The 25,757-nt window shown below is 34.2% G+C and overlaps 3 protein-coding genes across 10 annotated transcripts; 1 reads left to right on the top strand and 2 right to left on the bottom strand.

Annotated features, from left to right (window-relative positions):
• The first annotated feature begins 1,132 nt into the window (after positions 1-1,132).
• Positions 1,133-3,528, top strand: LOC105178226 (cell division control protein 2 homolog D). Its single transcript, XM_011101654.3, has 8 exons — positions 1,133-1,458; positions 1,973-2,114; positions 2,220-2,281; positions 2,376-2,487; positions 2,565-2,658; positions 2,770-2,839; positions 2,928-3,066; positions 3,154-3,528. Exons 1-8 carry the CDS (start codon positions 1,238-1,240, stop codon positions 3,244-3,246), a joined length of 933 nt encoding a protein of 310 aa, XP_011099956.1. The 5' UTR covers positions 1,133-1,237; the 3' UTR covers positions 3,247-3,528.
• Positions 3,529-3,623: 95 nt separating this feature from the next.
• On the bottom strand, positions 3,624-10,225 carry LOC105178235 (protein PIN-LIKES 1). 6 transcript variants are annotated; one of them, XM_020692051.2, is made up of 13 exons: positions 10,004-10,224; positions 9,681-9,778; positions 9,510-9,542; positions 8,901-9,062; positions 7,812-7,891; positions 7,585-7,709; positions 6,772-6,893; positions 6,324-6,485; positions 6,140-6,232; positions 5,523-5,623; positions 4,496-4,548; positions 4,190-4,375; positions 3,624-3,942 (listed from the first exon to the last, which is right to left on the bottom strand). In XM_020692051.2, exons 3-13 carry the CDS (start codon positions 9,519-9,521, stop codon positions 3,818-3,820), a joined length of 1,221 nt encoding a protein of 406 aa, XP_020547710.1. In that variant the 5' UTR covers positions 9,522-9,542; positions 9,681-9,778; positions 10,004-10,224; the 3' UTR covers positions 3,624-3,817. The 6 variants fall into 6 exon arrangements, with proteins under 6 accessions (XP_020547710.1, XP_088733727.1, XP_011099968.1 ...); XM_088877601.1 differs by lacking the exon at positions 9,510-9,542 and having other exon boundaries at positions 8,901-9,049; positions 10,004-10,225; XM_011101666.3 differs by lacking the exon at positions 9,510-9,542 and having other exon boundaries at positions 10,004-10,223.
• Positions 10,226-13,743: 3,518 nt separating this feature from the next.
• On the bottom strand, positions 13,744-19,365 carry LOC105178246 (protein PIN-LIKES 3). 3 transcript variants are annotated; one of them, XR_016063503.1, is made up of 14 exons: positions 19,141-19,363; positions 18,344-18,520; positions 17,962-18,041; positions 17,734-17,858; positions 17,404-17,525; positions 17,094-17,190; positions 16,945-17,006; positions 16,770-16,844; positions 16,493-16,585; positions 16,095-16,195; positions 15,734-15,786; positions 15,429-15,614; positions 14,156-14,454; positions 13,744-14,072 (listed from the first exon to the last, which is right to left on the bottom strand). XR_016063503.1 is itself a non-coding variant. In XM_011101698.3 (13 exons), the coding sequence occupies exons 2-13, from the start codon at positions 18,476-18,478 to the stop codon at positions 14,330-14,332; spliced, it is 1,251 nt and encodes a 416-aa protein (XP_011100000.1). In that variant the 5' UTR covers positions 18,479-18,520; positions 19,141-19,365; the 3' UTR covers positions 13,872-14,329. The 3 variants fall into 3 exon arrangements, 2 of the variants coding, with proteins under 2 accessions (XP_011100000.1, XP_011099988.1); XM_011101698.3 differs by having other exon boundaries at positions 13,872-14,454; positions 16,770-16,841; positions 19,141-19,365; XM_011101686.3 differs by having other exon boundaries at positions 13,872-14,454.
• Positions 19,366-25,757: the final 6,392 nt, after the last annotated feature.

Below are 25,757 nucleotides of genomic sequence, written 5' to 3'. Positions count from 1 at the left end.
GACTGTATTCCATGCATGTTGCTTACTTATCTTATGTTGGTTGTGTTTAGTATACATATATAAATAGGGCTGGTTATTTACTTATTGAGTGGCAGGCTCATCCCTCTGCTGACATTTTCTTTCAGGAGTAGACTTTGAGGTGTCTGACTGTTGAAGAATAGGTCTACGCGCTATACCCAGGCAGGTCGGGCCAATATGCTGTTTTCTCCTCTTTGTCAGTTAGAGTACAAATCATATTTTGTTGTATAGAGGGAACGTAAGCATGGAGATTACTTGTGGTGTTTGATATGTATATATATAATATTGTAGGTTGATAATACCTATTATGACGTGTTGGGATTACGTATGCAAATTGATTAGATGATTATGTGCAAATGTATATATATATGAATACAGAGATTACTATAAGTATGACGTTTATGGTAGATATAACTCTTGTAGCAAAGGGAGTGCTACATTAATAATGTGATATATTCACTTCAATGTCCTCTATAGTTAAATATATCAATTCATTTGAAAATTTTGTTCCAGTATAATATTTATAAATTAATACTAAATTAGTATAAAGTAATTATGTACCAAATAATTATTTTAAATTCGAATATATAAATAGTTGTATTGATTTAGCAAAAAATTATAAATATAATAATTTTAAATTAACAAATAAAAATGCATCATTGCATATTAAAATTTTACCCACGAATATTTAAGGTATAGATTCTACCCATACCAAAAATAATTATTTCAATAGGTATGTACCCAACAACATCTAATATAAAAATATTAGGCATGAATTTGGTTATAACTATGAAAATAAATCTAGGTCTATATATTGTTGTGTGTTGATTTATATATATATTTTTTATTTATAATATATATTATAAAATATAAAATATTATTTATTATATTCACATGGTAATGATGTGTTACGATGATTAGTGTATGTATATATACACAATGTCTAGCATATATATATAAAGGAAAAGCAAAATAAAAAAATCAAACGCGCCTAGGGGGCTAATTTGGGCATTTTGCCTCTTGGAGACGAATAATCCCGTTTGATGAAAAGGGTTTTGAAATTTTGAATTTCAAAAATGTTGCCGTTGTGATCCCCACCGCCATTTGTATATAGGATCCGCCGCTTCGCACATGCAAAAACCTAAATTCTTCCTAAATCTTGAATTGCAATTTTTCACACTACGCAGAGAAAGAGAGAGAGAAGAAAAGAAAGAAGAAAATGGATGAGAAACCGAAATCTGCCATGGAAGCATTCGAGAAGCTTGAGAAAGTGGGAGAGGGGACATATGGAAAAGTGTACAGAGCAAGAGAGAAAGCCACTGGCAAGATTGTTGCTTTGAAGAAGACCCGTCTTCACGAAGACGAAGAAGGGGTGCCCCCCACCACTCTTCGCGAGGTTTCTTTGCTCCGAATGCTCTCCAGAGACCCTCATGTAGTCAGGTCTTGCCACTTCCCCATTTTCAATTCGTTTCTCTTCTTTTCCGTAGTTCATATACGATTTCTTCGTATTACACTAATTCTTCAATTGGTTTTACTGGATTTTTGTGGGTTCGTTCTTTCTTTTATTGTGCATGACTTATGGGTCTAAGCCGTTTTCTTGATTTCTTGGCATACTTGAGAGCTCCCTTCTCATACATTTTTGTTTTATTCTCTCCCTAATTTGATTGGTTCTTTAGGTTTTCTGTGATCCTCTAAGATGATTTCCTGTTTCGAGTTTATTATGGGTCTCGATTCTTGTTTTGGTTCGGGCTTTTTCACTGATTCCTGGGGTTTACGTCGTCTTCTTTTTAGTTTTCTTGTTGGTCTTGGTTCTTTCATTTATTGTGTTCATTACCGATACTTGGAGATCAAAGTTGAACTTTAAATAATTATTTAGTAAATAACTATGATTAGGATAGATGTTAAGAATCTGTGATAATGATATGTCCTATGTCTTTCAATTACAAATGTACAGATTGATTGATGTGAAACAAGGCCAGAACAAGGAAGGCAGAACAGTTCTGTACTTGGTTTTTGAATACATGGATACTGACCTCAAGAAGTACATCCGCAGCTTCCGTCAAACTGGCGATCACATCCCACCTAAAATCGTCAAGGTAATATTTTTTCCATTAGTCATTGGCTTTCTTGGAATATTTTTAACAGTTCGTCTGAGTTTATCCTACTATGAACCTTAAACGTTTTGTTCTTCACAACGGCAGAGTTTAATGTACCAGCTCTGTAAGGGTGTCGCTTTCTGCCATGGTCATGGTGTTTTACACAGGTATTCTAAAGTTTTAATTCTTTCCAGAAATGATCCTTATCAGGGCTTCATTAATTTTTCTCACTGCGTCTAACTCAACTATGCCGTTGTTTAGGGATCTTAAGCCTCACAATCTTTTGATGGATCGCAAGACGATGATGCTTAAAATAGCAGATCTTGGACTTGCCAGAGCTTTCACAGTACCCATCAAGAAGTATACTCATGAGGTACATTCTTTGAAAACCCTACGAACGCTTTCCCAGAATTTCTCAACCAGACTGTAAAATCATTGCATTATTCGCAGATATTGACCCTCTGGTACAGAGCTCCTGAGGTTCTTCTGGGTGCTACACACTACTCACCTGCAGTAGATATGTGGTCTGTTGCCTGTATATTTGGTATGAATAGTTTTCTCTGATCACGTTGTTCATTGCTTGTTTTAAATAAACTTCCTACTATGAAGAATTCATGTAAATCCTGAAACGAGATTTTCGATGTCAATTTCTCAGCTGAATTGGTTACAAACCAAGCGCTCTTCCCTGGAGACTCTGAGCTGCAACAGCTTCTGCACATTTTCAGGTTGTTGACAGATAAAAATGTGTAATCCTGTTTATCTTAACTCAATTCGCTACTCTTATTCTTATGCATCTGCATTTGGTGGAAGCAGATTGTTGGGAACTCCAAATGAAGAAGTTTGGCCCGGAGTTAGCAGGTTAGTGAACTGGCATGAATACCCGCAGTGGAGTCCAAAGCCACTTTCATCAGCTGTCCCTGGTCTGGATGAAGATGGCCTCCATCTTTTATCTGTGAGTCCAATTAGGTTAAGTAAACTAACGAGTAATGTCACTACAGTGGATCCTTTCTTAATTGTTCTGAAATGTTTGATGTTGTAGGAAATGCTGCAATATGAGCCATCAAAGAGGATTTCCGCAAAGAAAGCTATGGAACATCCTTATTTTGATGATCTTGACAAGTCCCTTCTCTGAAAGTCAGTGAATTGGCCAGGCTGTCTGCTTTTATGGGACTTATCTTGCTTCTCTCAAGCATTTCTCGGGCCATATTTTAATCATCATTCCCCTGGTTTTTCCCCAAGAATTGTGCTATAGATTGACCTTTCTGTAGGAAAGCACTTAGAGTGCTTCCATAATTGTAGTTTACTATCAATTTGCTTAGTTTGGGCCATGCTCACTCCCACCTTCTTAGTGCCACCATGTTAGTTCTTTCTGTTGTCAAAGTTTTTTATTATGGAAAAGCTTGAAATCTCTTAATTTTAGCAAATGGCAAAACGAAGGCAATTTTCAGTCAACAATTTCTCAAATCTATCACTGTTGCATTATAAATCTGCCTGTAACTCCAACAAAACTCCAAGAAAATAGCTGAGTCATTTGGATATCACTGAAGTCTTCAACATCTAGGAAGCAAATTTTGCAATTTCTAAGCACTACTTAAAAGTCGCTAAAATTTTACAATTAAGTTTCTCCGTCAAAATTTTTACAATTGTTGCTGAAATTTTGCTAAAAGTATAAAGGAGCACGAGCAGTCGAGGACAATTTATATTCAAGAAACCAGCCACAGGAAGACTGTCGACCAGAGAGTGAGAGAAAGAGAAGCCAATGTGTAACACCATAGCATAATTACAGAGCATTCACTCTCTCCAACCCCAAATAACTGAGTTATTGTTCCTGCCATGTAAACAGAAATAGAGTTACAACCAACACATTCTCTAATTATCTGGGAAAGCCTTTCAAGTTTTTACTAAATTTGTATGTCCTAACAGATGAGGTGATCCAGGAAAAATAATGTAATTAACAATTTCTATTTTTGTTGACATCTTTAAGACTATGAAGAGGAACAATTAGAACAGAACATAAATGTGACTTGGAACTGAAGCAGACACCACTATACAAAATGCGCCCAGTTATAACATACCTATGTTCATCGCAGGTGGCAGTGAGAATTGCAGCAAAAGAACAAACAGATATAGTGGATCATTGTGTATCAACCCAAATCGGAGGGCCCCTTTAACAACAGCGATGCCTGTCAAAGGCAGGGCGACATATCTAACAGCAAGAACGCCAATGATAACGGACTTCTGGATTCCTGAGCCTTTTAAACCTGAAAATATTGAAATGGAGAAAACATATCAAAAGTTAGTATTGCTAAAGAAAGTTACCAGAGTTGGGCAAAATATGGTCATACATGGCAATATAACGACTAAATTCCAACAACATCAACCTTTAATGAGGTTCCCACCCATGATCAATGTGACGGCTGGAATAGCTCCATCCCTGCGATGATGAACAAGAAGCATAAGCACTTCTATCCATTAAAGTTATCAGCGTAACAATAAACTATCCGCTAGAAAGATATCCTAAATGGAAGGAAATTGCAGGACTGAAATATGAAATGTATGCGAAGACAAAAACGAAAATTAAACATAAGACAGAAATTTTATGTGGTTAAGGGAATGCTCCTACATCCATGTTATTTCAAGTTCTCTTAATACGATAGTATCTAAAACAAATTGCAATAGATGGTCATGCATCAACAATTTATCCTAGAATGGTAAAGCCCCTGGCAATAATGTGTACCACTCAAGATGGATTTGCAGTAATCAGGTCTAAGTGTAACGTTCTGTGAGGCTCCGGACTCCAAATCTAGAATTGGGAAGAATAGAGAAGTCTTGATATTTACAATATCTACTAGCCCTTTCTTGATCGACATGGCAGTTGTGCAAAGAGAAGCTAATCCTTAAACTATTGCCACCAGAAAGAAAAATAAAAAATAGTAATAACAAAACAAAATGTCTGCTCACTTACTTTGGTGCCCTTGTTTGAAACTAAGAAACTAACATCTCTGGATCTTTTCTTTGTTTTCCAGTGACTGAAAACAAAAGATAGTCTACTATGTCCTAGATCACATACCCCAAAACTGTTAATCAGATCTATGTCGGATTAAGTCCTACTTTGTAGCCTCATCTATAGAACTCAATATGTCAAGCTATAGTTAGCTCAAAATAAGGTCTCATTACATTTGGTACTAAATGTACTAGAACTGCTCATGTCTTTATTTTATATCCTTGTCCTACAGGCTATAGTTCAATATTTAGTGGGTTTGAGATGGGTCAATCTAATGTAATCTTAGATAATATGCCATATATCTATGACAGGTTCTGTAATCTGGTCATCTTCTAACAGCACTTCCATAATAATCAAGTAATAACTTATAAAAGTATAAGGATGTAAATGTCTGTCACTCATACCCAAGAAAGAGAGCCGTATCCTGGATTACACGGAGAGGAGCTGCATCACCGATCAACAGTTTTCGAATTTGAGGTACAAGTCCAACTACAAATCCAGCAATCTGTAGGACAGAGAACATTTACTAAAGTTTCCATTATATATCCATCGGCAAAAAAGCCATCCACATTTACATATCTAAATTGCTGTTTGTAGAAGGTCTGTCTAGAAGAGATTCTTTCCCCTAAAGCAACATGTTCACGTTGTTCCTGAAATGCTGCATTTTCATTTTTAAACGCCACGAAAGTTTCCTCAGACATAGACTGGTCATAAAATAGAAACTTCCAAATTGTTGTAATTAATGCTTTTGTATGTGAAGATAAGGGTTGTAATGAACATTCAGTGACCTTGAATTGTCTTATAAAGGATGGATCCTCATTTTCATCAACATTAGCAAGATAAAAATTTACCATGCCTACACATAAGATAGAAAGAAATAATTCGGAACTTGGCAATAAAGAATTACATAATCATCTACAAAAGTTCGACGGTAAGTAATCCTTAAAGTACTGTGTGCAGTAAAATGAATAAACTACATGTATGTGTGTTTTCTATGTAGATGAAGGCAATAAATGCATACCGCTGCTGTTGTTGATGGAGCAAATAATCTCTTTAGGTTCATCTTTTCGACGAGTATCTCTAACTTTTTCATCATTTTAGCAGCAACAGACACCTGAATTGATTTTGTCAGATGTTAAAATCATATCTCCATCTTTAAATATATGCGTGCATATATATATATATATATATATATTGTAACATACAGGAGGCTTATTCTCAAATCTATCTTGTGGCGAATTGCTTGAAGAAAGTAAAGGTTCTGTCCAACTTCCTCCTGATGGAGACGATGAGCTTTCTCTTGAGAACATACTTGAAGATACTCTAACGATATTATAAACATAAGCCCATAAATAAATTGCTCCAATCTGAAGCAAAAGATCAAGGAACAGGAAACAGGGTATTAGACTTCCATCAAGAAGTCAGAGAATGTTAAATAGTTGAGATTTGTATAAAATGAAACAAGTAATTCAAAAGCCAGCATTGAGTACGAAATGCAGACATGACCCAAGTCGAATGAACCCATATCCCCGCTGTCTATTTCAATTAGCGTTCATACATTTATAAAAGTAACTACTAGATGTTCGTAGAATTACTGCAAAATACCATTGATCAAAAGCATTTTCCATCTATGCCAATTATTTCTGAACTTACCGCCAATGAAAGTGAGGCATAGGCCATCCCATTTTCATGACAAACATCAGCATCCCCAAATGTGCTTGTTCTCTCTTTACGAGCTGTTGGAATAATTATGAAAAGCAAGTTTCCCAAGTTGCCTGTCCACAAACCAATAGCATATGAGGTTGGTATAATCTAGTTATGCTATGCTTGCAGTGGCATCATATCAGTGGGCTTTGGTTCACTTGGGCACAAGAATTCATAGCACCTAGTAATCATAATGCAATTGTTTGGTTCATTTCAACTGAGTTACAAGTTAGGAGGAAGGAGGTTGGATTTTGGAGTTGATATGTAACCTCTTGTGCGTGAACTGAAGAATAGCTGATCTATCAAGTTTCTCTTGTGAAAATATTCTTGCCAATTTGGTAATCAACTTCAATATAGTTAAAACATTTGAAGTGCATTAGATGATTAAACAAACAAAAAACACAAAATATTTATTATGATGCAAGACCTCATCTATGTTCAAATTCTAACCAATTATCTCTGCTTGTGAATATTTCAGTATTTCTTATTACTCCCTTGTGTCCTTTCCTGACCCTCTACTTATCAAATGGGTTTAACTGGAACTTACTTTGGAATTATAAGTCTGTTGGTTAGTTAATTAATTAATTTTTCAGTCTGATGTTTCTATTTTAAAACTATTAACAAATAAATTGTAAATGGAGTACTTCAGATTACTGAGTAAAACAAAGTAACGAAGGAAAAGAGAACAGGGTAGCATGCAAAGTTGGCTCCTGCTCTAAGAAAAAGGCATTGTATCTCATGCAAATCCAGTTTAAGGAGTACCTGCAGCACAACAACCTATAACAAGTCCTTGGAGATGGGGCGGAGCTTTTGTGATTCTAACAATCACCAAACCAAGAATTGAACCAATTACAAACGTGATAAGGATATTAAAGGGCATGAACCACCTGTAAAATTTTCTGGAGTTACACAACATTGATATGGTACAAGAGGTTATAGTAGGATAGAAGAAAGGGAACCACTTTGAACGTCAGAGATGAGAATCTTACATCTTTACCATGCTTTCATATGTTATTTCCTTGGCTAAGTTGCTGGAGACGAGCGCTGGATTAAATACAAAGAATATGATCTGTCATACAAGAAATCAGAATTAGTTTCTTGGTGGAGTTTTACTCCACAAGACAGCTTCACGTTGAATCTTCGATAGGCCTTGAATGGACCAATGAAAGAGTAGGTATGTCACTGAAGTGCTTCAGGAGGATCTTTAACGTATATATGCATGCAAGATTATGTTAGGCCACAAGGTCACAAGATCCCAACATTTGTAGAAGATATGCCCATTTAGGTCTGCAAATGCTGTGAACTGCTGCAATGGTCTAGATACCTTCTTTATGCAGACCAAATACAATGAACTAAAATGTTTAGCGTACATCCTTTCCTAACGGCTGAGTAATTATCTATCTTGCTGGAGATGTTGAAGACAGACATTTTTCGGTTAATAGGATATGATCAGTGTGTGTTAAATCAGACTCACTTGACATCAGAGCCAGGGTTATCAAAATCAAGGCAATGTGTTTAATTCTACGTATACGCTAGCAATTTGGAGTCATCAATACAGGAACATAATAACAAAGTTTGCATTTTAAAAAAGACTTCATTATTTATGTTCCTGAACGAAAAAGAAAACATGGAAAGACAACTGAAAGGAGAGAAACAGACACAGAATCTTCCCTCAGTAGAAACGTCGAATTTGTCGTAATGAAATTCTGTCTTTAGAATGAGATGATAAACATTTAACAGAAGATGGCAAATATTCTATCTTCCCAGGTGCACACACAACATCAATTGGAAAGAAGATTAAAGTTTCTTATCTTTTAAGGAGAGGCTCGTAAGGTCAAGCTGTCATGAGTCTCAAAACTAGCATATTGTGAAAATTCAAACTAGAAGAAAACTATATCTGATAAAAAGGACGTGTATTAAGTTGGACAGATACTGTAGAAAAGAAGCCCAATTAGCAAGATTTCCCTGGACGCTTTCATTCGATTGGACAAGAGCGGAAATAGAAAGAATGAAGAAGGTATTAGACAAGCATATATAGGACGGACACTTACGTGAAGAAATATAGGACGGAAACTTACATTATTCAGATGCTTCCGTGCATCATCTCCAAGAATGCCTATCCGATCTAGTGCAAGATAGGATCCCAATCCAGTCACCAAAAGCACTTTCAGGACAGGAATTGATGAAGTAATAAAGAGATCCAAGAAAGCCATGTTGCAACGTCCACCTGCGCAATATATCTATAGACAAGCTTTAAGCTAAATCATATAGAATTTGAAAATAGTAGTATCTAATGCACCGTACTTGTTAAGCTCAGAAAATACAAATCCTTGGGTCTGACAGCTATGTATAGCTGCTATATACTCCTTAAATGTCTCTTTCAACTCTATCAGAAACCTAAACATAAGAGTTCTAGTTCAAGAAAAAACATGAACCATATGAGACTTGGATGTAGATAAAACCACACAAGATAATACACAATCTTTATAACTCAAAGTCTCACTATTGATCCACTGATTGATTGAGGAAGCCCTTTTCACTATTAAAGATGCTTACTTCTTATGCTTTTGGGTTGCAAAAGACCCACTAGTCAGTATGGGGGCTATGATATGCATCAAGAATACTCTCAAGCACATAAGAATTCTTCATGACAGCTAACCATGAACGAAGAAATTATTTTGCCTCACCCTGAATGGCATCAAATCGATCCAGCTACAGCTCTAAAGGAGAATCCAAAAAGAAAATCTTTAAAAAAAATAAAAGAAAGAAAATTGACTATAACCTTCCAGCAAATTTACTCGGAGGCAAAATTCTAATCAGATTATTAAAAAGAAAATAGATGAAATAAAATTACTCACCCCTCAAGAATCAAGATTTAATCTAGTCAGGCTCACTACTCCAGCGAGCTTCTTCCCTCGAAAGAATATAAGCAATAATGAGCAGTGGTGCATATGTTCTGTATGATAATATTAAAAAAGAGTTTTAGACAAAGTAAAGAACTCAAACAAAATCTGCTTTTTATTAGAGATAAACAAGAGTTACCAATTTTTTATTTGAGATAAACAAGATTAACAAAGTTAATAATCGTCACAAGTGGGAATCACGTAGAAAAGCCTGAGAAACTCATGTCAGAGCAGCATATTACACACAGAAAACGACACATACTTAAAAAAAAAACTACCTTCTGGTAAAGAAGTCAGATAATTACACAGACAAACATAAACACACACACGTAACATTCAGCCGGTTTCAATTTTCGCATGCAACCCAAGAACAGTGTCGCCGGCCGCGTGCCTCACCGCTTCCGTTGGTAGCAGCGAGTAAATGAACATAATTTGCAGGGATTGATGCTTATAATGACGGCATGGCGGCGATGGAAGTTGATGTGGATGCTCCATTTTTATGTATATAGTCCAAAACGATAGGTGACAACAGTCAAAAGCGGCGCCGGAGACACGTATTCAAGCTGTTCTTCCTGGTGTGATTGGTGCGTGTGATCCCGTGAAAATAAAACCATAAATTACATTTACACCCATCAGATATAGTGAAATTGCATAAATCAACTTTCCTTCTTATATAATTACACATCCCATCTATACTGCCATAAAAGAAAACCTTTTGTCTTAATTCTGAAATATTCAAATTTATCCTTTTAACTTATTTATTTATTTAAAAAAATCTTGATCAAAATAATAATTTTAATTTTTTTTCTCTCGACCCACACCTCACTTCTTTATATTTCTTTTTCTCACAATTTTTTTATATTTTTAATAAATAAAAAGTGTAATTTATTTTTTGTCTTTCACTTCACCCCACATTTATTTTTTATATACTTGTCGGGACTGTATATTGCGACGACTAGTACATAAAAATAGTGTTACTATCATTACAATTTAATACAATTGTATATATATATATATACATATATTACTATCTTCTATTTCTTTACAAAGTAAAATTTAATTTAAATTAAAAATAAAATAATTAAAGTTTATTTAATTATTTATTTATAATTAATCCAATTAAAATTTTATTAAAGTAGAATATTATGTTTTGAGTTAAAAGCTTATACAAGTTTAGATGAAATAGTGAAGCAAATAGCTTAGTCTATATATGCCATTTTGAATCAACTTCACTAAAACATTATAGTGGCTAATAAACGTACGTAGATTAAATTATAGCTATCTTTTATAAGGTTTGACATAATTATAAATACCTCCTTATTATTTGAAAAATTATAAATACCTCCCTCAAATGGAAAATAATTATATAGCCTTTAGATAGTGAAGTGGGCATTACTATTTTACTCTTACTGAAATTTTTAAAAAAAATAAAAAAGTTATTTGAAAAAAATATATAAAAAAAATTAAGTGCATGGAGAATATTAATACATAAAAAAATTCTAAAAAATATATAAGATTTTAATTTTATAAATCATAAGACATTTTGATTAGTTCGTCATAAAAATTGAATGAAAGCCTAATGGAATAGGGTCGTTGTTAGATGAACATTAAGATAAAAAAAAAAAAGTATTTATAATTTACCAAATATTAAATATATTTATAATTATGTCAAATTTGAAGAGAAAGGGAGGAGGGTGTAGTTATGGTAATTAATTGGACCAAATCAAGTAAAAGTGAGAAGGATGGATAATTAAGATGAATGTAGAGAAGCATGGGGTGGTATAGTTACAAGCACAAGCAGCAATGGAGGTGAGTGTGTATTCAAGAAAGAGTGTGGAGCAGAGCGTGAGAGATAGAGAAGCCAATGCGATTTCTTTCCAATTTGATTTTCAACCAAAATTTTTTATTTCTTAAATTTATCAAAAACTTCATACTTATATTTCATTAAAAAAACAAAGACCTTTTTTAGAATAATTATCTATTATAGATAGAAAATACTCATTGCCACCATGAGTAGCAATGTTAGCTGGTCCCCAAACATCCGCATGTATATAATTAAGAATGCAGGATGAAGTTGAAGGGGTTGGGGAAGAGGATGCAGGAAAATATATTTTATGTTGTTTTATCATAATACATTCATAACAAAACTTTAATTTTTCAAGTTTATCAGTTAGTACTCCTTCGTTTTTAAGTAATTCTAGCCCTTTATAACTAATATGGCCTAACCTTTTATGCGACAATAGTTTTGTCATTTTCAGAAACTAATGGAGCAAGGACATCATACTCTATAGTACAAATATATAGGTTTTTTTTCTTTTCAACTTTATAGACAGTTAAGGAACCTTTTATACTTTTCATAATTCCCTTTCCCCATCTACCCTCAAGCCCTTCTTCCTCAAGGGCATAGCAGGAAATCAGATTATGACTCAAGTCAAGAACATACCTAACATTCTTTAAGGTTAACTTATAACTATTTTGAAATGTTAAACAAATGTCTCCAAGACCTTTAATTTCACAAAATTTCTCATTAGCCATTGACACAAAACTACAACTTTTAGACTTATAATTAGTAAAAGTATCTTTAGAAGGACTCAAGTGAAAAGTACAATTTGAATCAATCAACCATTTATTTATTTTAAAGGAGACTGTACAACATTTACATCACACACTATGAAGACTTCACCATAATTTTTTTCGATAACAATATTAGCATCTTCTTTATTGTTATTATTATTTCTACCATGTCTCTTAACAATGACAAATATTTATAAGAAATGTTCTATTTGCCCAACTCTCAACTACAAAATATTATGAACTAATAGGTACCATTTTTTTTAAAATTTAAAATAGTTACGAAGCTTTGTAAGGGATTAAAACATCGTTGATGATTTTAGAATTTTTATAAGGGTAAATTACAACAACCTCCTCTGAGGTTTGACACAATTACGAATACCCCCTTATTATTTGAAAAATTATAAATATCCTCTGATGTTTGATAAAATTATGTAATTTTTGAATGGAGGTATGAAATTGCAAGTTGCCCTTACTGTAATTTTATTTTTTTCAAAAAAAATAAAACTTATAAAAAAATCGAATGGTAAGGATGGAAAAATTTTAAAAAATTATAAAAAAATTATCTGCTTAGTCCATAAAAAAAATTAAATAAAATTATAATTTTTAATTCACAAGGACATTTTGGTCAGTTCACCATAAAAAATAAATGAAAATCTAACGGATTAGGCTAATAGTTAGACGGTCATTAAAATTAGAGAAATATTGGTAATTTTTCAAACAACAAGGGGATATTCGTAATTATGTCAAATCTCAAGGGAGGTCGTTGTAATTTACTCTTTTTATACATATTATATTAATCTTTAGTAAAAATTTGTAATTTATATATTTGTAAGAAATTTGTAGAAAGACATTTGAACCCTTGCTTAAAGTTATTCTTTTTAATAATAAATAAAAGTTAGCTATAAAAAGACAGTTTTAAATAAAAAGAAAACTATTTAGTAGTTCTAATTCCTCTCAACTACTTAAACATATTTTTCATTGAGTAGTTTGGAGATATTAGGACTATTAAATTATTTTTTGATAGATTTTTTTATAACTAATTTTTATTTATTATTAAAAGAATTATTTAAGCAAGGGTATGATATCTTTTCACAATAGGGAACAAACACTTAAGAGATTCACCCTTTTATATATAATATATAGATATAGATTATTTTCAGAATTTCCATAAAACCAAAAAAACAATTTTCAAGACTCCTTGAAAATTCATCCAGACACAACCATGTTTTTTTTTTTTTTTTATATATATGAATTGGGTATGCTTTAATATATTCTAAATATTTTTATTAGAAATACAGTTTGTTTAATAATATATGCAAGATAGATATTTAATTTTGAAGTACAAGCAAATAGCCTAGTGACAAATCAGCCAGTCTTGTTTTTGTGAGAAATAGATCACTGAGTTTGAAAAATTAATAGACGATACTATATATGTCCCATCAAATCATTACTAATTTTGTACCAAATTTGTCTGAGAATTAAGTAAAGTCAAATAAATGAGAGTAACCCCAATGATTAACGAAAATGAACCCCCCCTCCCAACAACATTCACATGACATGAGAGGACAATACTCACAACAACAACCTCCTCATCATAATAAACACCAGTCCACCAACTTCAGTTTTTTGGACAATGCTGCTGGGATTTGGACACTCTTCTAATTTAATGTAATTTCTTCATCACATTCACCTCCATCAATCTACTGTAATCCCAGAATTTGAACTCCAATGTCTGCTATGTATCACAATGCACCGAAGACCTCTTCTAATATTCTACATTCGTATATTTAATATTTAATAATTACTATTTTTTTCATAGGTAAAAGTGTTTAAAGTAATATCTAACACATTCATACCTCTACAAAAATCTAACAAATGAGAATATGGGGACGGTAATTAGATGCTACTATTGTGCCCAAGTCGACCAAATAGTTGGTGAAACTAGGCCATGGACCAGCCGGCTGGTGTCGTTGTTGCCAAACAGAGCAATGTATCACAGCAAGAGCGCAAGGAATTTGGTAAAATTGTATTCAAGAAACCAGCCATAGGAACAACATCGACCACAACGTGAGGAATACAGAAGCCAACGCATAACACCATAGCATAATAACAGAGCATTCACTCTCTCCAAGCCCAAACAACTGAGTCATTGTTCCTGTCATGTAGACAGAAATAGAGTTATTTAGGAAAATCACAAAACTCAATAAACCATGCATGCTATGTCAATAGTAATACCTTACATAACATGATTCATCATTCATATCATTTGGTGGTGACAAACTCGATCCATACAAAAAAGAACCGCTGACATCATGTCCTCTTGATATACATATTTGTTGTTATGGGACATTTGTTGGAGTATGGAGCTTGTCCCGGCATTACATTCAGGGTAAAATTATAATTTACATATTGTTCTAGTGGCCTAATATAAATAGTTGAAGCGTAACTGTTTATTATAATTCACGTGAAACTATCCCAGTGAGAAACCCATTTTGAACGTCAACTAATTTTGCAACCCCTGTAGAACTTGTGTCCTACAATTACTAGTTCTTCTTTTCCTAATAATTTTTGCACATGTTCACTTTCAGAATCTCAGTACAACAATTAAAAACTGTAATATAGCTTGCAGATTCCTGTTATACCCATTTTTACCTTAGTGTCGATATTCAAGCACAAATCAAGAGAGTAAAATCATAAAAAGGCAAAATATTTACACGATTCCCAAAATGGAAACTACATCCATGAGTGCAAAAGTGAAATTACACTATATGGAAAGAGGTATAAAAGAAGTAAAAGACGGCCATTAAAAGAATTGATTTAACCTTAGTCCCAAAGATAGCTAACAAATACCACAAGTTTTCAGCTTTAAATAAGGCACAACATAACAAAGTGATGAGTCTGATACTGAATTGAAATGTTCCTAGAAATACCCTGAATAGAAGAGGCAAAATTTGGAGAAACAATCTAATTAACAATTTCAATTCATGTGGACATCTTTCAGACTACCAAGAGGAACAAATTTGGCAAAGGCAATAATAGTAGCACATAAGTAGAACACAAAGGTCCCTTGGAACTGAAGTAGATAGAGCTACAGAAATAAGCAAAAAAGCACTGTAAGCTTCGACGTACCTATGTTCATCGCAGGGGGAAGTGAAAACTGCAGCAGAAGAACAAATCGATATAATGGATTATCATGCACCAAGCCTAATTTTTGTGCCCCTTTAACAACGCCAATGCCTATCAGAGGCAGGGCGACATATCGAACAATAAGAATGCCTAAAATAATGGACTTCTGAATTCCTGAACCTTTTAAACCTGAAATAAATGGTAAACAATAATCACCAATTTATTTCTCGGGCAGAGGGAGTCTCGCCAAACTCCATGATATATGGTTATGTATTGCAATACAAAGACTGAATTTCTTTAGCATTAACCTTTTAAAAGGTTCCCACCCATGACCAGTGTGACGGCTGGAATAGCTCCATCCCTGCATTGTTGGACAAGGAGCATAAGCACTTATTAAAATAGCTTTTCATACCAATTGTAATAGACAATCAACTATTAACTATTATACTGGTGTGTATCCCTCAAACTGGACTTACAGGAACTAGCACTTTCTCAATATGTGGCAATTATGCACAGAGAAGCTACTTTATCCTTTATTTGCTTAAGCTAATAGAAGGTTGGTCAATGGATGGAGCTGAAATGGGTTATCACATACAGGAAAAATGACAATTTGCATAATCATCTTTTAACTTTTAAAAATAGAAAGATGTGACTGCCTGTTGATTATACCCAAGCAAGAGTGCAGTATCCTGGATTACACGGAGAGGAGCTGCATCACCGATCATCAGTTTTCGAATTTGAGGTTCAAGTCCAACCACAAATCCAACAATCTGTAGAAAGAAGAATTTAGTTATAATTTAACTTAGATATCCTCAGATTCTAAACTAAGGTTCACAACCTATGTGGGTTCCTACCCACATGGGTAGCATGGAATCATCTCATGTTTAAGACTGTCCATTGTCATCCCTAAAATGCTTCATTTCCGGTTTCAAGCACAGCATAAGTTTTCTCAGACACTGAATGATAAAGAACATGGGAGCCATTGAAGTCGTATCCTAAGTGGAACGAAAATTCAACCCTTGCATAAAAACAGCGCATACATGTGCGTGAAAGCACTGAAACCATACCGCTCCGATTGTTGATGGAGCAAATAGTCTCTTCAGGTGCATTTGCTTGAAGAGAGTCTCTAGCCGTTGCTTTATTTTATCTGAACCAGACACCTGCAATTGGTTTCAGAAGTTAAAAGCATAATCGCCACTTTTAGATACATACATATATATATATATATTATTCCAAGCAACTCCCATCAGCAAGATCCCATTGATTTCATTTCCAATTTACTAAGGAAAAGAGATCCCTACAGAACAAAGAGATTAAGATTCTTTATAAAACACAGTGTCTCACCTTAACGGGGGAGCCACGGGTAGCTTCTTCCGTTTCTTCTGCATTCCTTTCACTCAGTTCGGTTTTATTCAGCTGCTGCTAATGCGACTTTATCAATCCCATGTTTTTATGATTTTAATAACATAAATATTTGATTCGAATAACAAATAAAGATACCACCATAAAAAAGACATACGTAAGGCTCATTCTCAATTTTTTCTTGCGGCTGAGACAATCCACTTTCGCAGTCTTCAGCTCCTGAAAAAATCAAAGGAAGAAAGTAAACGTTCTCTTTTGTCCAACTCCTTCCAGATGGAGATGATGAACTTTCCCTTTAAGACTTACTGACAGACAAGTCGCTTGCTTTGACTTCATTTGAGCTCTTACTTGACGATACTCTGACAATGTTATAAACATATGACCACAAATAAATAGCTCCAATCTGAAGTGAAAGAACAAGAAATAGGAAGCAGAGTATTAGAGTTTAATCGAGATGTTGCCTAATTTGAGATATGTAAAAACTTGACTGAACAATTCATGCTGACATCTCAGGTAGCTTTCTTACAATTAATCAATAGAAGTTTGTCAGAGTATCACAAAATATCACTGACCAAAGCTTTCTTTATGTTTGTACTAATTATTTTCTGCGACTTACAGCCATTGAGAGTGAGGCATAGGCCATTCCGTGTTCATAGCAAACATCAGCATTCCCAAACGGGCTTGCTCTCTCTTTACAAACTGCTGGGATTATAATGAGAAGCAAGTTTCCCAAGTTGCCTGTGTATACAAATATGTATATCCAAATAATACTCCTATTAACGTAAAAGATATTTTTAAATAGTTTATATTACAGAGTATATGAAAGTAAAGAAAGAAAACAAAAGATAGTATAAGTTTCACAATTAGTTCCTGGTTTAAGAGACAAAGGCATATTACATATCATGCAAATCCATCAACTGGTAAGTTTGCGATTTATTAGTTGTACCTGCGGCACAACAACCAATAACAAGTCCTCGGAGATGGAACGGAGTTCTCGTAATTTGAATGACCCCCCAACCAAGAATTGTACCAATTATGAACGTTAAAAGGATGTTAATAGGCATGAACCACCTGCAAAGTTACCTGGAGTTACATGACATCGATATTGAACGAGATGTCAAAGGAGGTGGAAAGAAATGAAAGACATTTCATAAGTCAAAGATGAGAATCTTACAACTTAACCATGCTGTCGTACGTTATTGTCTTGGCTAAGTTGCTGGAAACGAGTGCCGGACTAAACACAAAGAATACAATCTGTTCATAGGAGATATCACAATTAGTTTCTTGTTGGAGTATTACTCCACATGGCGACTCCAGATTTAAGTCATCCAAGGTGCTTATGGATAGAGCAGGCAAATAAGAGAAATGCTTCAAAAGGATTTTCAAGACATGTCCAAATTATGCCCACCCGACAAGGTCACAAAATCCAGATATGCATGTAAGAATTTTTTAGATCAGTAAACACTCTAAACTGCTAAAACGGTACCTTTTATGCAGAACAAATACAAGAAACTCATCTGTTTAGTGACATGCATATACATAGGATGGAGACTTACATTATTCAAATGCTTTCTTGCATCATCTCCCAGAATGTCAATGCGATCTCGTGCAAGATATGATCCCAACCCAGTCACCAAAAGCACTTTCAAGACAGGAATTGATGAAGCACGAAAGAGATCCAAGAGACTCATGTTGTAATCTCCACCGACTATGTGTAAATGCTGAGCTTTAAACTAAACCAAATTCACATAAAAATTAATATATCTAATGCATGCCATGCTTATAAAGCTCAAAAAAATACAAATCCTTGAACATGGCAGCTTCAGCTGTATATAGCAGACACAATTTCAACACGGCATGTATCGGTTTTAGTTCAAGATGAAAACCATGGCGACAGGTAAGGCAATTCCACAACAAGATTATGCACTAATTCCAAACTATTATTAATTCTCTCCATCAATCCACTAATTGAGGAAGCCCTATTCACTTTCAGATATACTTGCACTATTTTTGCCTTCTCTTTTCTCTTACATCTTTCTTTCCTTCTTGTTACTTTTTTAAAGTTGTAATAAGACCTACCAATCAGAATATGGACTACAATATCCACATTCAAGACTACTTTCATGATCAACCAGAGAAGAAACCAACATAACATTTAACCATGAACAAATAATTCACTCTTCCTCCCTGTAAAAGTTTGCCATCAAATTCGATCCACCAACAATCCTAACCCAAACGAGAAGTCCAAAAATTATAAATTTTAATAAATACAAAAATCACTTTGGCGAAAAAAATATTAACGTAATGCATGTAAAGCTGATAAAAGAGAGAGAGAGAGAGAGAGAGATACCACCTTCAAGAAAAAAACCCAACCCAATTGCGGTCACCACGCCAGCAAGCTTCCTTCGTCTATGTTTGTAGTACAAATGAAACGTTTCAGGTAAAGAAAAAAAGACTATAAATGGATCGATTCTGCATTTTATTAGCGAGAAATAAGAAAGATGATTTTGACAAGTGGAAATCATCAAGAAAAAGCTGAGAAACACATGGCAGCGGAGCAACTGGCTACGCAAATGAGTAATATACGCATACATCGGACACATACACACTGAGTAAAATCGGATTTTATGCCTCGCATTGCATGCAAACCCCCAAAACGTCAAAGCATCGCCGCTTTTCAATGCAATCAATAAATGGAATTAAATTCCTACTTATAGCGATGCCATGGAAGTGGATGCTCAACACCGCTCGTAACCGCTGTCCAGCAGACGCACTCTACCTCATCTCCAACTCCCACCTTTTCACCTTTTTGTCTTTTTCTTTCCATCACGCCTGCCGCGGAAAAGCTTACTGTTCCCGCGGAGATTTTAATTTACTTCGGATTCCTATAATTCATATACAATTTAATTAATTTTATGGCAATTGTATTTATGAAAGTTGGTCCCTAGGACTAAATGTGTCCAACAAATATAATTTTGGGACTTTTTAAAAAATTGCGTGAAGTAAATAATCAAAAGTGGAGATCCTTCTATATTCTATTTATAGTGTAATTCACTTGAACCAATCATATAAAATGCCTAGAAGTTAAACTCCATTGATTTAAAATGAATCATATGATACGATAGAGTCATTCAAGTCGAGTCAATTTTTGAATAGCTGGATATTTTTCTAGTTTTTTGCACTTGTACGAGGATAAATTATAACTACTAATGTGCATAAAAATAGATTGGTCTAAAAAAGCCTAAACGATCCAAAAAGAATAAAGAAATGAGAAGCCCGTATCATCCTAAGAGGCTTACATCATGAAGACGACCGTTGAAAAAGTACTAAGTTCAGCCCAAGAGGGAAGCCCAGTACACCAGACTCAATCCAAGAGGTAAGCTCAATTTGGCCCAAGAAGGAGGTCTAGTACAAGGCCTACCGGACCTCAAACCCACCTTCCAAATCCAACCCAGGAAAGGGAAGCGCCCCCATAAAGCTGGACTCACCTAAAAAGCACTCCTTGTAGAAGTAGGAATTATCATGTAAAAGGAGTCATCCCCCAACTAAAAACCGTGCTGCTCAAGTCAAGGAGGATATCAGATCATGCCTTATCCTCAAATTTTTGCCTTCTTTTTTTAAAATACAACTCACCCTACGAAGAGGGACTCATTCTCTATAAATACAAGCAGCATCCCCTCAACACACCTTCAAAAAGCTAGAAATTATCTTGCTATTTTGCTACAACTCTCAACTCATGATTTTGCCTTATTTTACTCACGAAATCCTTATTTTTATTTCAATTTCTCATTTCAGTAACCCTCAACAGAGATGCCTTCTTCAGTCCTCTAATAGAGACGTCTTCTTTAGTCCTTCAATAGGAACGCCTTCTTTAGTCCTCCAATAAGGACACATTCAATCCCTCTATGGGTACTCCTTCCACAATCTGGAAAACCATTCTCTATTCTTATCTTAGCATTTGAATTGTATTCTTAGCATGATTTCTCTCATGATATTGCTTACTCTATCACGATTTCTCATTATATTTTGTTTTTACGATTATTTTTCTCCTAAATCGATACTAATTTGGGTGTCGGAGTATTAATACCTCTTTTGCAGGTTCTCTCTTTAGGATTTGCATTCGCTTCGGCCCAAACTTTGAGCATAATCCATATCAATTGGACTCGTACGTTTTTTGAATGCATTAACCACTTTCATGAGATTTTGCATAATTATAAATATTTTTTTATTATTTAAAAAATTATAAATTCTCTTTATTTTGAAAGTCAATCTAACAACAAGCCTATTCTATTAACTTTCGTTAGATTTTCAATTTTTGTGATAAATTGACCAAAATATTACTTTAGATTATAATTTATAATTATATATATATTTTTAGAATTTTTGAAAATATATTTTGGACTAATATGCTCCATAGATTATTTATCTTACACACCCTCCATTTCTTTTATATATTCTTTAAATATTTATTTTTTTTAAATTACAATTTTGGTACCAAAATTTAGAGTTCTTTGCAATATTGGTATCATAATTTGAAAATAACTTGTAAAGGTACTATAGTAATGGAATATTTAAGATATTTCCATTAGAACTTTAACGGCAAGGCCACGTGCAACGTTAAATTAGGCGCCTTCACGTGAACGGCACGAGAGAGGAGTAAAAATTAAAAAAGAAAAAACGAAGAAGAAGAAGAAGAAGAGGAGAAAATTACAATTTTGGTATCATATTTTAGAGCCCTCGCAATATTATTACCACAAAATCTCTTGTAATATTGGTACTATGATTTAAAAAATAACTTAAAAAGGTACCGCAAAAAATCCTCAGTTGGCACTTTTGGTATTGACGTTAAATTGCAAATAGCAAGGCGTACGTGGCCATTAAGTGAGGCTGGGATGGTGGAAAAGAAAAAAAAAAAACAAAGTAGGTTTGATGCTTCTTACCTCATGTTTAAACACAAAAAAAAAAAAGTTTGACAAGAGATAAATAGAAACAATTTCCCTTATAAAAAGTTTTATAGGCAAACCCCACTTCCCCAACGTCATGTGTGCACAACACGTACCAATTTTATTAAAAAAGAATTTCAATTTTTCAGTTAGATAATTACAAATACCGGAGTAATGGTTTATAATAAATGATATAATTATCTAACCCCAAAGTTGAAAAAAAAAAAAAAAAAAAAGGAGTTTAAACCCGTGTGTGTATTGTGCACCCACGAGGAAGTGTTTTGCCTATATATATATATATATATTTTCATAATAGGGTTTTTAATATAGAAAAAAGTTTTAATTTTCTTTTCTAATGTTATAACTATCGTAGGTGCTCTAAATTTCAAGTTATTTTTCATATCATGGTATTAATGTCGCTAAAAATTCTAAATTATTGTACTAATATTGCAAGGAACTCTAAGTTTTAGTATCAAATCGACAACTTTCTTCTTCTTTTTTTAATTCCTTCCCTTCATGCCACTGACGTGAAGCTGCTTGAACATAGACTTGCTCTTAGAATTCTAAAGGAAATATCAAAATTGTAAATATTTCATTACGATAATACATTTTAAAGTTATTTTTGACACTCGACCTCCAACATTTGCATTTTATTGCACGTTGCCTCTTTTTACACTTTTTAGAGAATAAAAATAAAATAATCCGAATGTGTGAATACGTGCACTCTAGGTGAATTTGTGAAGTTGGATAAAATTATAATTTCACATTCAATTTATAAAAAAAAAATTATAAAAGCATAGATAGAAAGGCTTTGTGGCTGATATATTTGGAAAGTGGTGGGCGAAGACTAGGAAGAAGACCCACTTTTGGGTTTTTCGTTTTTTCTTTCTATGAGATGTGAAATTACAATTTTATCCCTCCCTAATATCCTATTCATATAAAGCTAAATGTTGCCCCATCTTTCTTATATATTTGGTAGAAACATTAGTTGCGTACACGAAGGAGAACTGATTTTAAGTGTTAATGTCGTGTTGGGACATGATTCATTTAAAATAGACCTATGAACAGATCATTTTAAGTGTTAATGCGCCTGCTATAAAAATGGTTGATAAGGATTCTATTAAAATGCTCAAGTCACGAATATATCAAGGTCGTGTAGTTGGTCGCCGAGGGTCAGGGCCATGACAATCGGGTCGGATTTTATCCAGATTCGACCCGTATATCGACTCGGACATGTGGCGTCATAAGAAGATGCTTAATCATTGCATGGATAACCCTATAGACAACACGCGTCCATTGGTGGGACCCCAGGCTACTATTATAAATACTCCAACTCACATAGAGAAGAGATATCTTCACTTCTATCATTTTAATCGCAAATTTAGTTCGCACCATTTTCTCTCGACCTCAAATTGACTTAAGCATCGAAGTGTTATCGTCGGGACGACCCCGACTCGCTTCACCTTGTTTTATCCTCAGGTTTTTCGAATTCGGGGAGGTGACATGGTAAGATTGTGATCGCAAGTAAATGAGTCAATAGTGAAGCTAAAGTGAATGACATAATTAAGTTTTTAAAACCTTTTAAAACTTATGTCCCATCATCATTTTTGGAAGAAAGGGGATACGTTACCATACATTAGTTTTAGTATGGAAAAAATGGAGTGGTTTTACTCTATGATTGTTTATTGAAATTTAAATGCATCAATTTCGATTAAATGTAAGTCAATTTGAAATTTTACAGAGTTGTATTTACATGTGATGTGCATGACAATGGACTAGTCTAAAGAGGTTTATACTTGTCCAAGAAAAGAAAGAAATGCAAGGTTTATGGTGCCCTTTAGGAGGTCCAATTCGGGAGAGACTCCGTAAGGCCTAGAAGGCCTAGGGGGACCAGCACATGCCCCTAGAAAATAGATTAGCAAAAAAAAAAACCCAATCGACCTAAATTCGAAAGGATTCTAAGTCGAAAGACCTCACAGGACTGTTTAGAAACTTATAGTCTCCCAGTCAAAGTCAAAGATCCTCTAACATGACATCCAAGGGAGACTTACGTAGTATCCATGTAGGATTTCTGGAGGCCCCATGTGAGGCTCCTTATTTAATTGTATTAAATACTATGTGTTGGTTTTAATAAATTAATTTATGATACCAAATTATATAAGTACTTACAAAATTAGAGAAATATTATATGTATATTGTGCATGTCTACTATATAACTACAAAAGTGTTTTTTCTTACAATGAACATTAGTTAAAATATTTTTTGAAATTGTTCATTGATAAACAAAAATGCATATATATTCGGTTATCTATTTGGGATTGATTGACCTTCGAAACTCAATGGAGCTAAGTGCTACAGCATGATTAATATTTTCGTCCTATGGTATTCTTATATTCATCACGAACTTCCGTTGGAAGGCACTTCTAAAGTCCATATGAGTATCCAAGAGGTTTCATTTATCTTGATATATTCTGTTCGCCGTAATATTCAACGTGTATGTAGTCTTTAAATAGTCTAATTTTTATATGATTATTCGACTGCCTTTATGAACTTTTCATGTGGTTCTTGCTAAGCGGTTAATGGCCCAGGCCTGGACGGTTAGCGGGGCATGCTGGAGTAGCATTACGCTGCTAGTTGAGACTTTGTTGTTCGGTACCCACTTAGGTGTCCTTTCACAGGTAGGCTGGAGCTTGCTTGTGTGTGGTTGGCGCTGCCATATACTTAGGCACGGCCGGTTCTATGCGGCCGCAAAGTCACTCCCTGCATGGAGGATAAGGTAGTAAATGATTTTTCGGGAGAAAGATGATGATCATGTTATTCGATCTTCGCCTGATACGGTTTTCACAAATTCAATGGTTATTGTCGTGGTCAATATGATATATTATAAGAATTCTGATCGAGTTTTCTATTATGATTATCTTCTTCTACGCGCACTCACTTGTGGGCTCACTGAACTTTTATTTACGTAATTTGAATTTTTTCCTCCAAACACAGGTGATATATTGAATAAGTCAAAATTTGGCTAACCTAGAAATCAAGATGATTTGTAAGGAGGTTGAAATATTAGGACTCTTCTGGCTATCAAGTTTCAATTCTGGTAAGTATATTGTTATTATGACTTCGAATAGGTCGCATCCCAAAAATAAGATTTAAGGTAAGGATCCTACTTTTGGGGCGTGACACCCCCTACATAGAATCAGATGAAGACCAACAAGCCCTCGGGGACACGTAGTACCCTTAGAGAGAAGTACAATAAATCCTAAAAAGTCTGGACTCCAGCTTGAAAAGGTCTCCTCAACCACCTTTTTGAAAATTCGAGAAGACATCCTTATTTCACAACAAATACACAATAGAACCCCACAGTCCCCTGAATAAGGGAATCCTCTAGGTGCCCCTCAAGTTCAGGGGGATCAGCCAACCCCTAAGAATTTTGCACCAAATCTGAAGGGAATTCAACATTATTTAATAATTTTGAGGTCATGCTCCCCCAAATTCATCGCCTCCTCCAACCAACCTTGTAATCATTTAAAAATTAAGAGGTCCCCTAGTGAGAGAATGGGACACGTCCGCACATTCAATAATTTTTCTGATATGTTTTACACTTTGAGCTCACCTACTACAATTTCTATTTTTTTACTTCCATGTTAGTTTAAAGGAGCATTGTAATTATGTACTTAGAGTTTTAATTCGGTATTAATCTCTATAATATATACAAAATTATACAATAACACTATCTTATTTACTCATTTGACCATTTTTTACTTTCTAAAATTTATTTTACCACTTTCCACTCCAAATGAGCCGAGCACCATATTTTTTACTCTCATTATTTATTCTGTGCCATGCATCAGCATGAAATGTAGATCTTTATACTATATTGCAAAATTTGCAATTCTTGAATTATCCTCATACTCTTATTAACATTTAAAAAGTAATAAAGGGTTCATATAGTAAAATAAACACAAATTTGGGGGGCTAATTTAGATATGTTTTAGTTTCTGGAGATTTTTAATCATATCCATAAATT

The sequence above is a fragment of the Sesamum indicum genome, linkage group LG2 (assembly GCF_026168435.1).
Source record: "Sesamum indicum cultivar Baizhima isolate 11 linkage group LG2, ASM2616843v1, whole genome shotgun sequence".
NCBI classification, from domain to species: domain Eukaryota; kingdom Viridiplantae; phylum Streptophyta; class Magnoliopsida; order Lamiales; family Pedaliaceae; genus Sesamum; species Sesamum indicum.
The sequence above is the reverse complement of the archived record's forward strand: the minus strand, read 5'-3'. Positions and strand labels throughout refer to the sequence as shown.

Excerpts from the sequence above, each read along its gene's own strand:
- LOC105178226 (XM_011101654.3), top strand. The coding sequence starts at position 1,238 with ATGGATGAGAAACCGAAATCTGCCATGGAAGCATTCGAGAAGCTTGAG. Across the intron at positions 2,282-2,375 it reads GGTCATGGTGTTTTACACAG|GGATCTTAAGCCTCACAATC; the intron begins GTATTCTAAAGT and ends GCCGTTGTTTAG. Across the intron at positions 2,840-2,927 it reads CAGCTTCTGCACATTTTCAG|ATTGTTGGGAACTCCAAATG; the intron begins GTTGTTGACAGA and ends TGGTGGAAGCAG.
- LOC105178235 (XM_020692051.2), bottom strand. Across the intron at positions 7,892-8,900 it reads CACGGAAGCATCTGAATAAT|ATCATATTCTTTGTATTTAA; the intron begins GTAAGTTTCCGT and ends CTTGTATGACAG. Across the intron at positions 3,943-4,189 it reads GCCACCTGCGATGAACATAG|GAACAATAACTCAGTTATTT; the intron begins GTATGTTATAAC and ends TTTACATGGCAG.
- LOC105178246 (XM_011101686.3), bottom strand. The coding sequence starts at position 18,478 with ATGAGTCTCTTGGATCTCTTTCGTGCTTCATCAATTCCTGTCTTGAAA. Across the intron at positions 17,007-17,093 it reads AGCAAGCGACTTGTCTGTCA|GAGCTGAAGACTGCGAAAGT; the intron begins GTAAGTCTTAAA and ends TGATTTTTTCAG. Across the intron at positions 16,845-16,944 it reads AAATTGAGAATGAGCCTTAC|CAGCTGAATAAAACCGAACT; the intron begins GTATGTCTTTTT and ends TCGCATTAGCAG.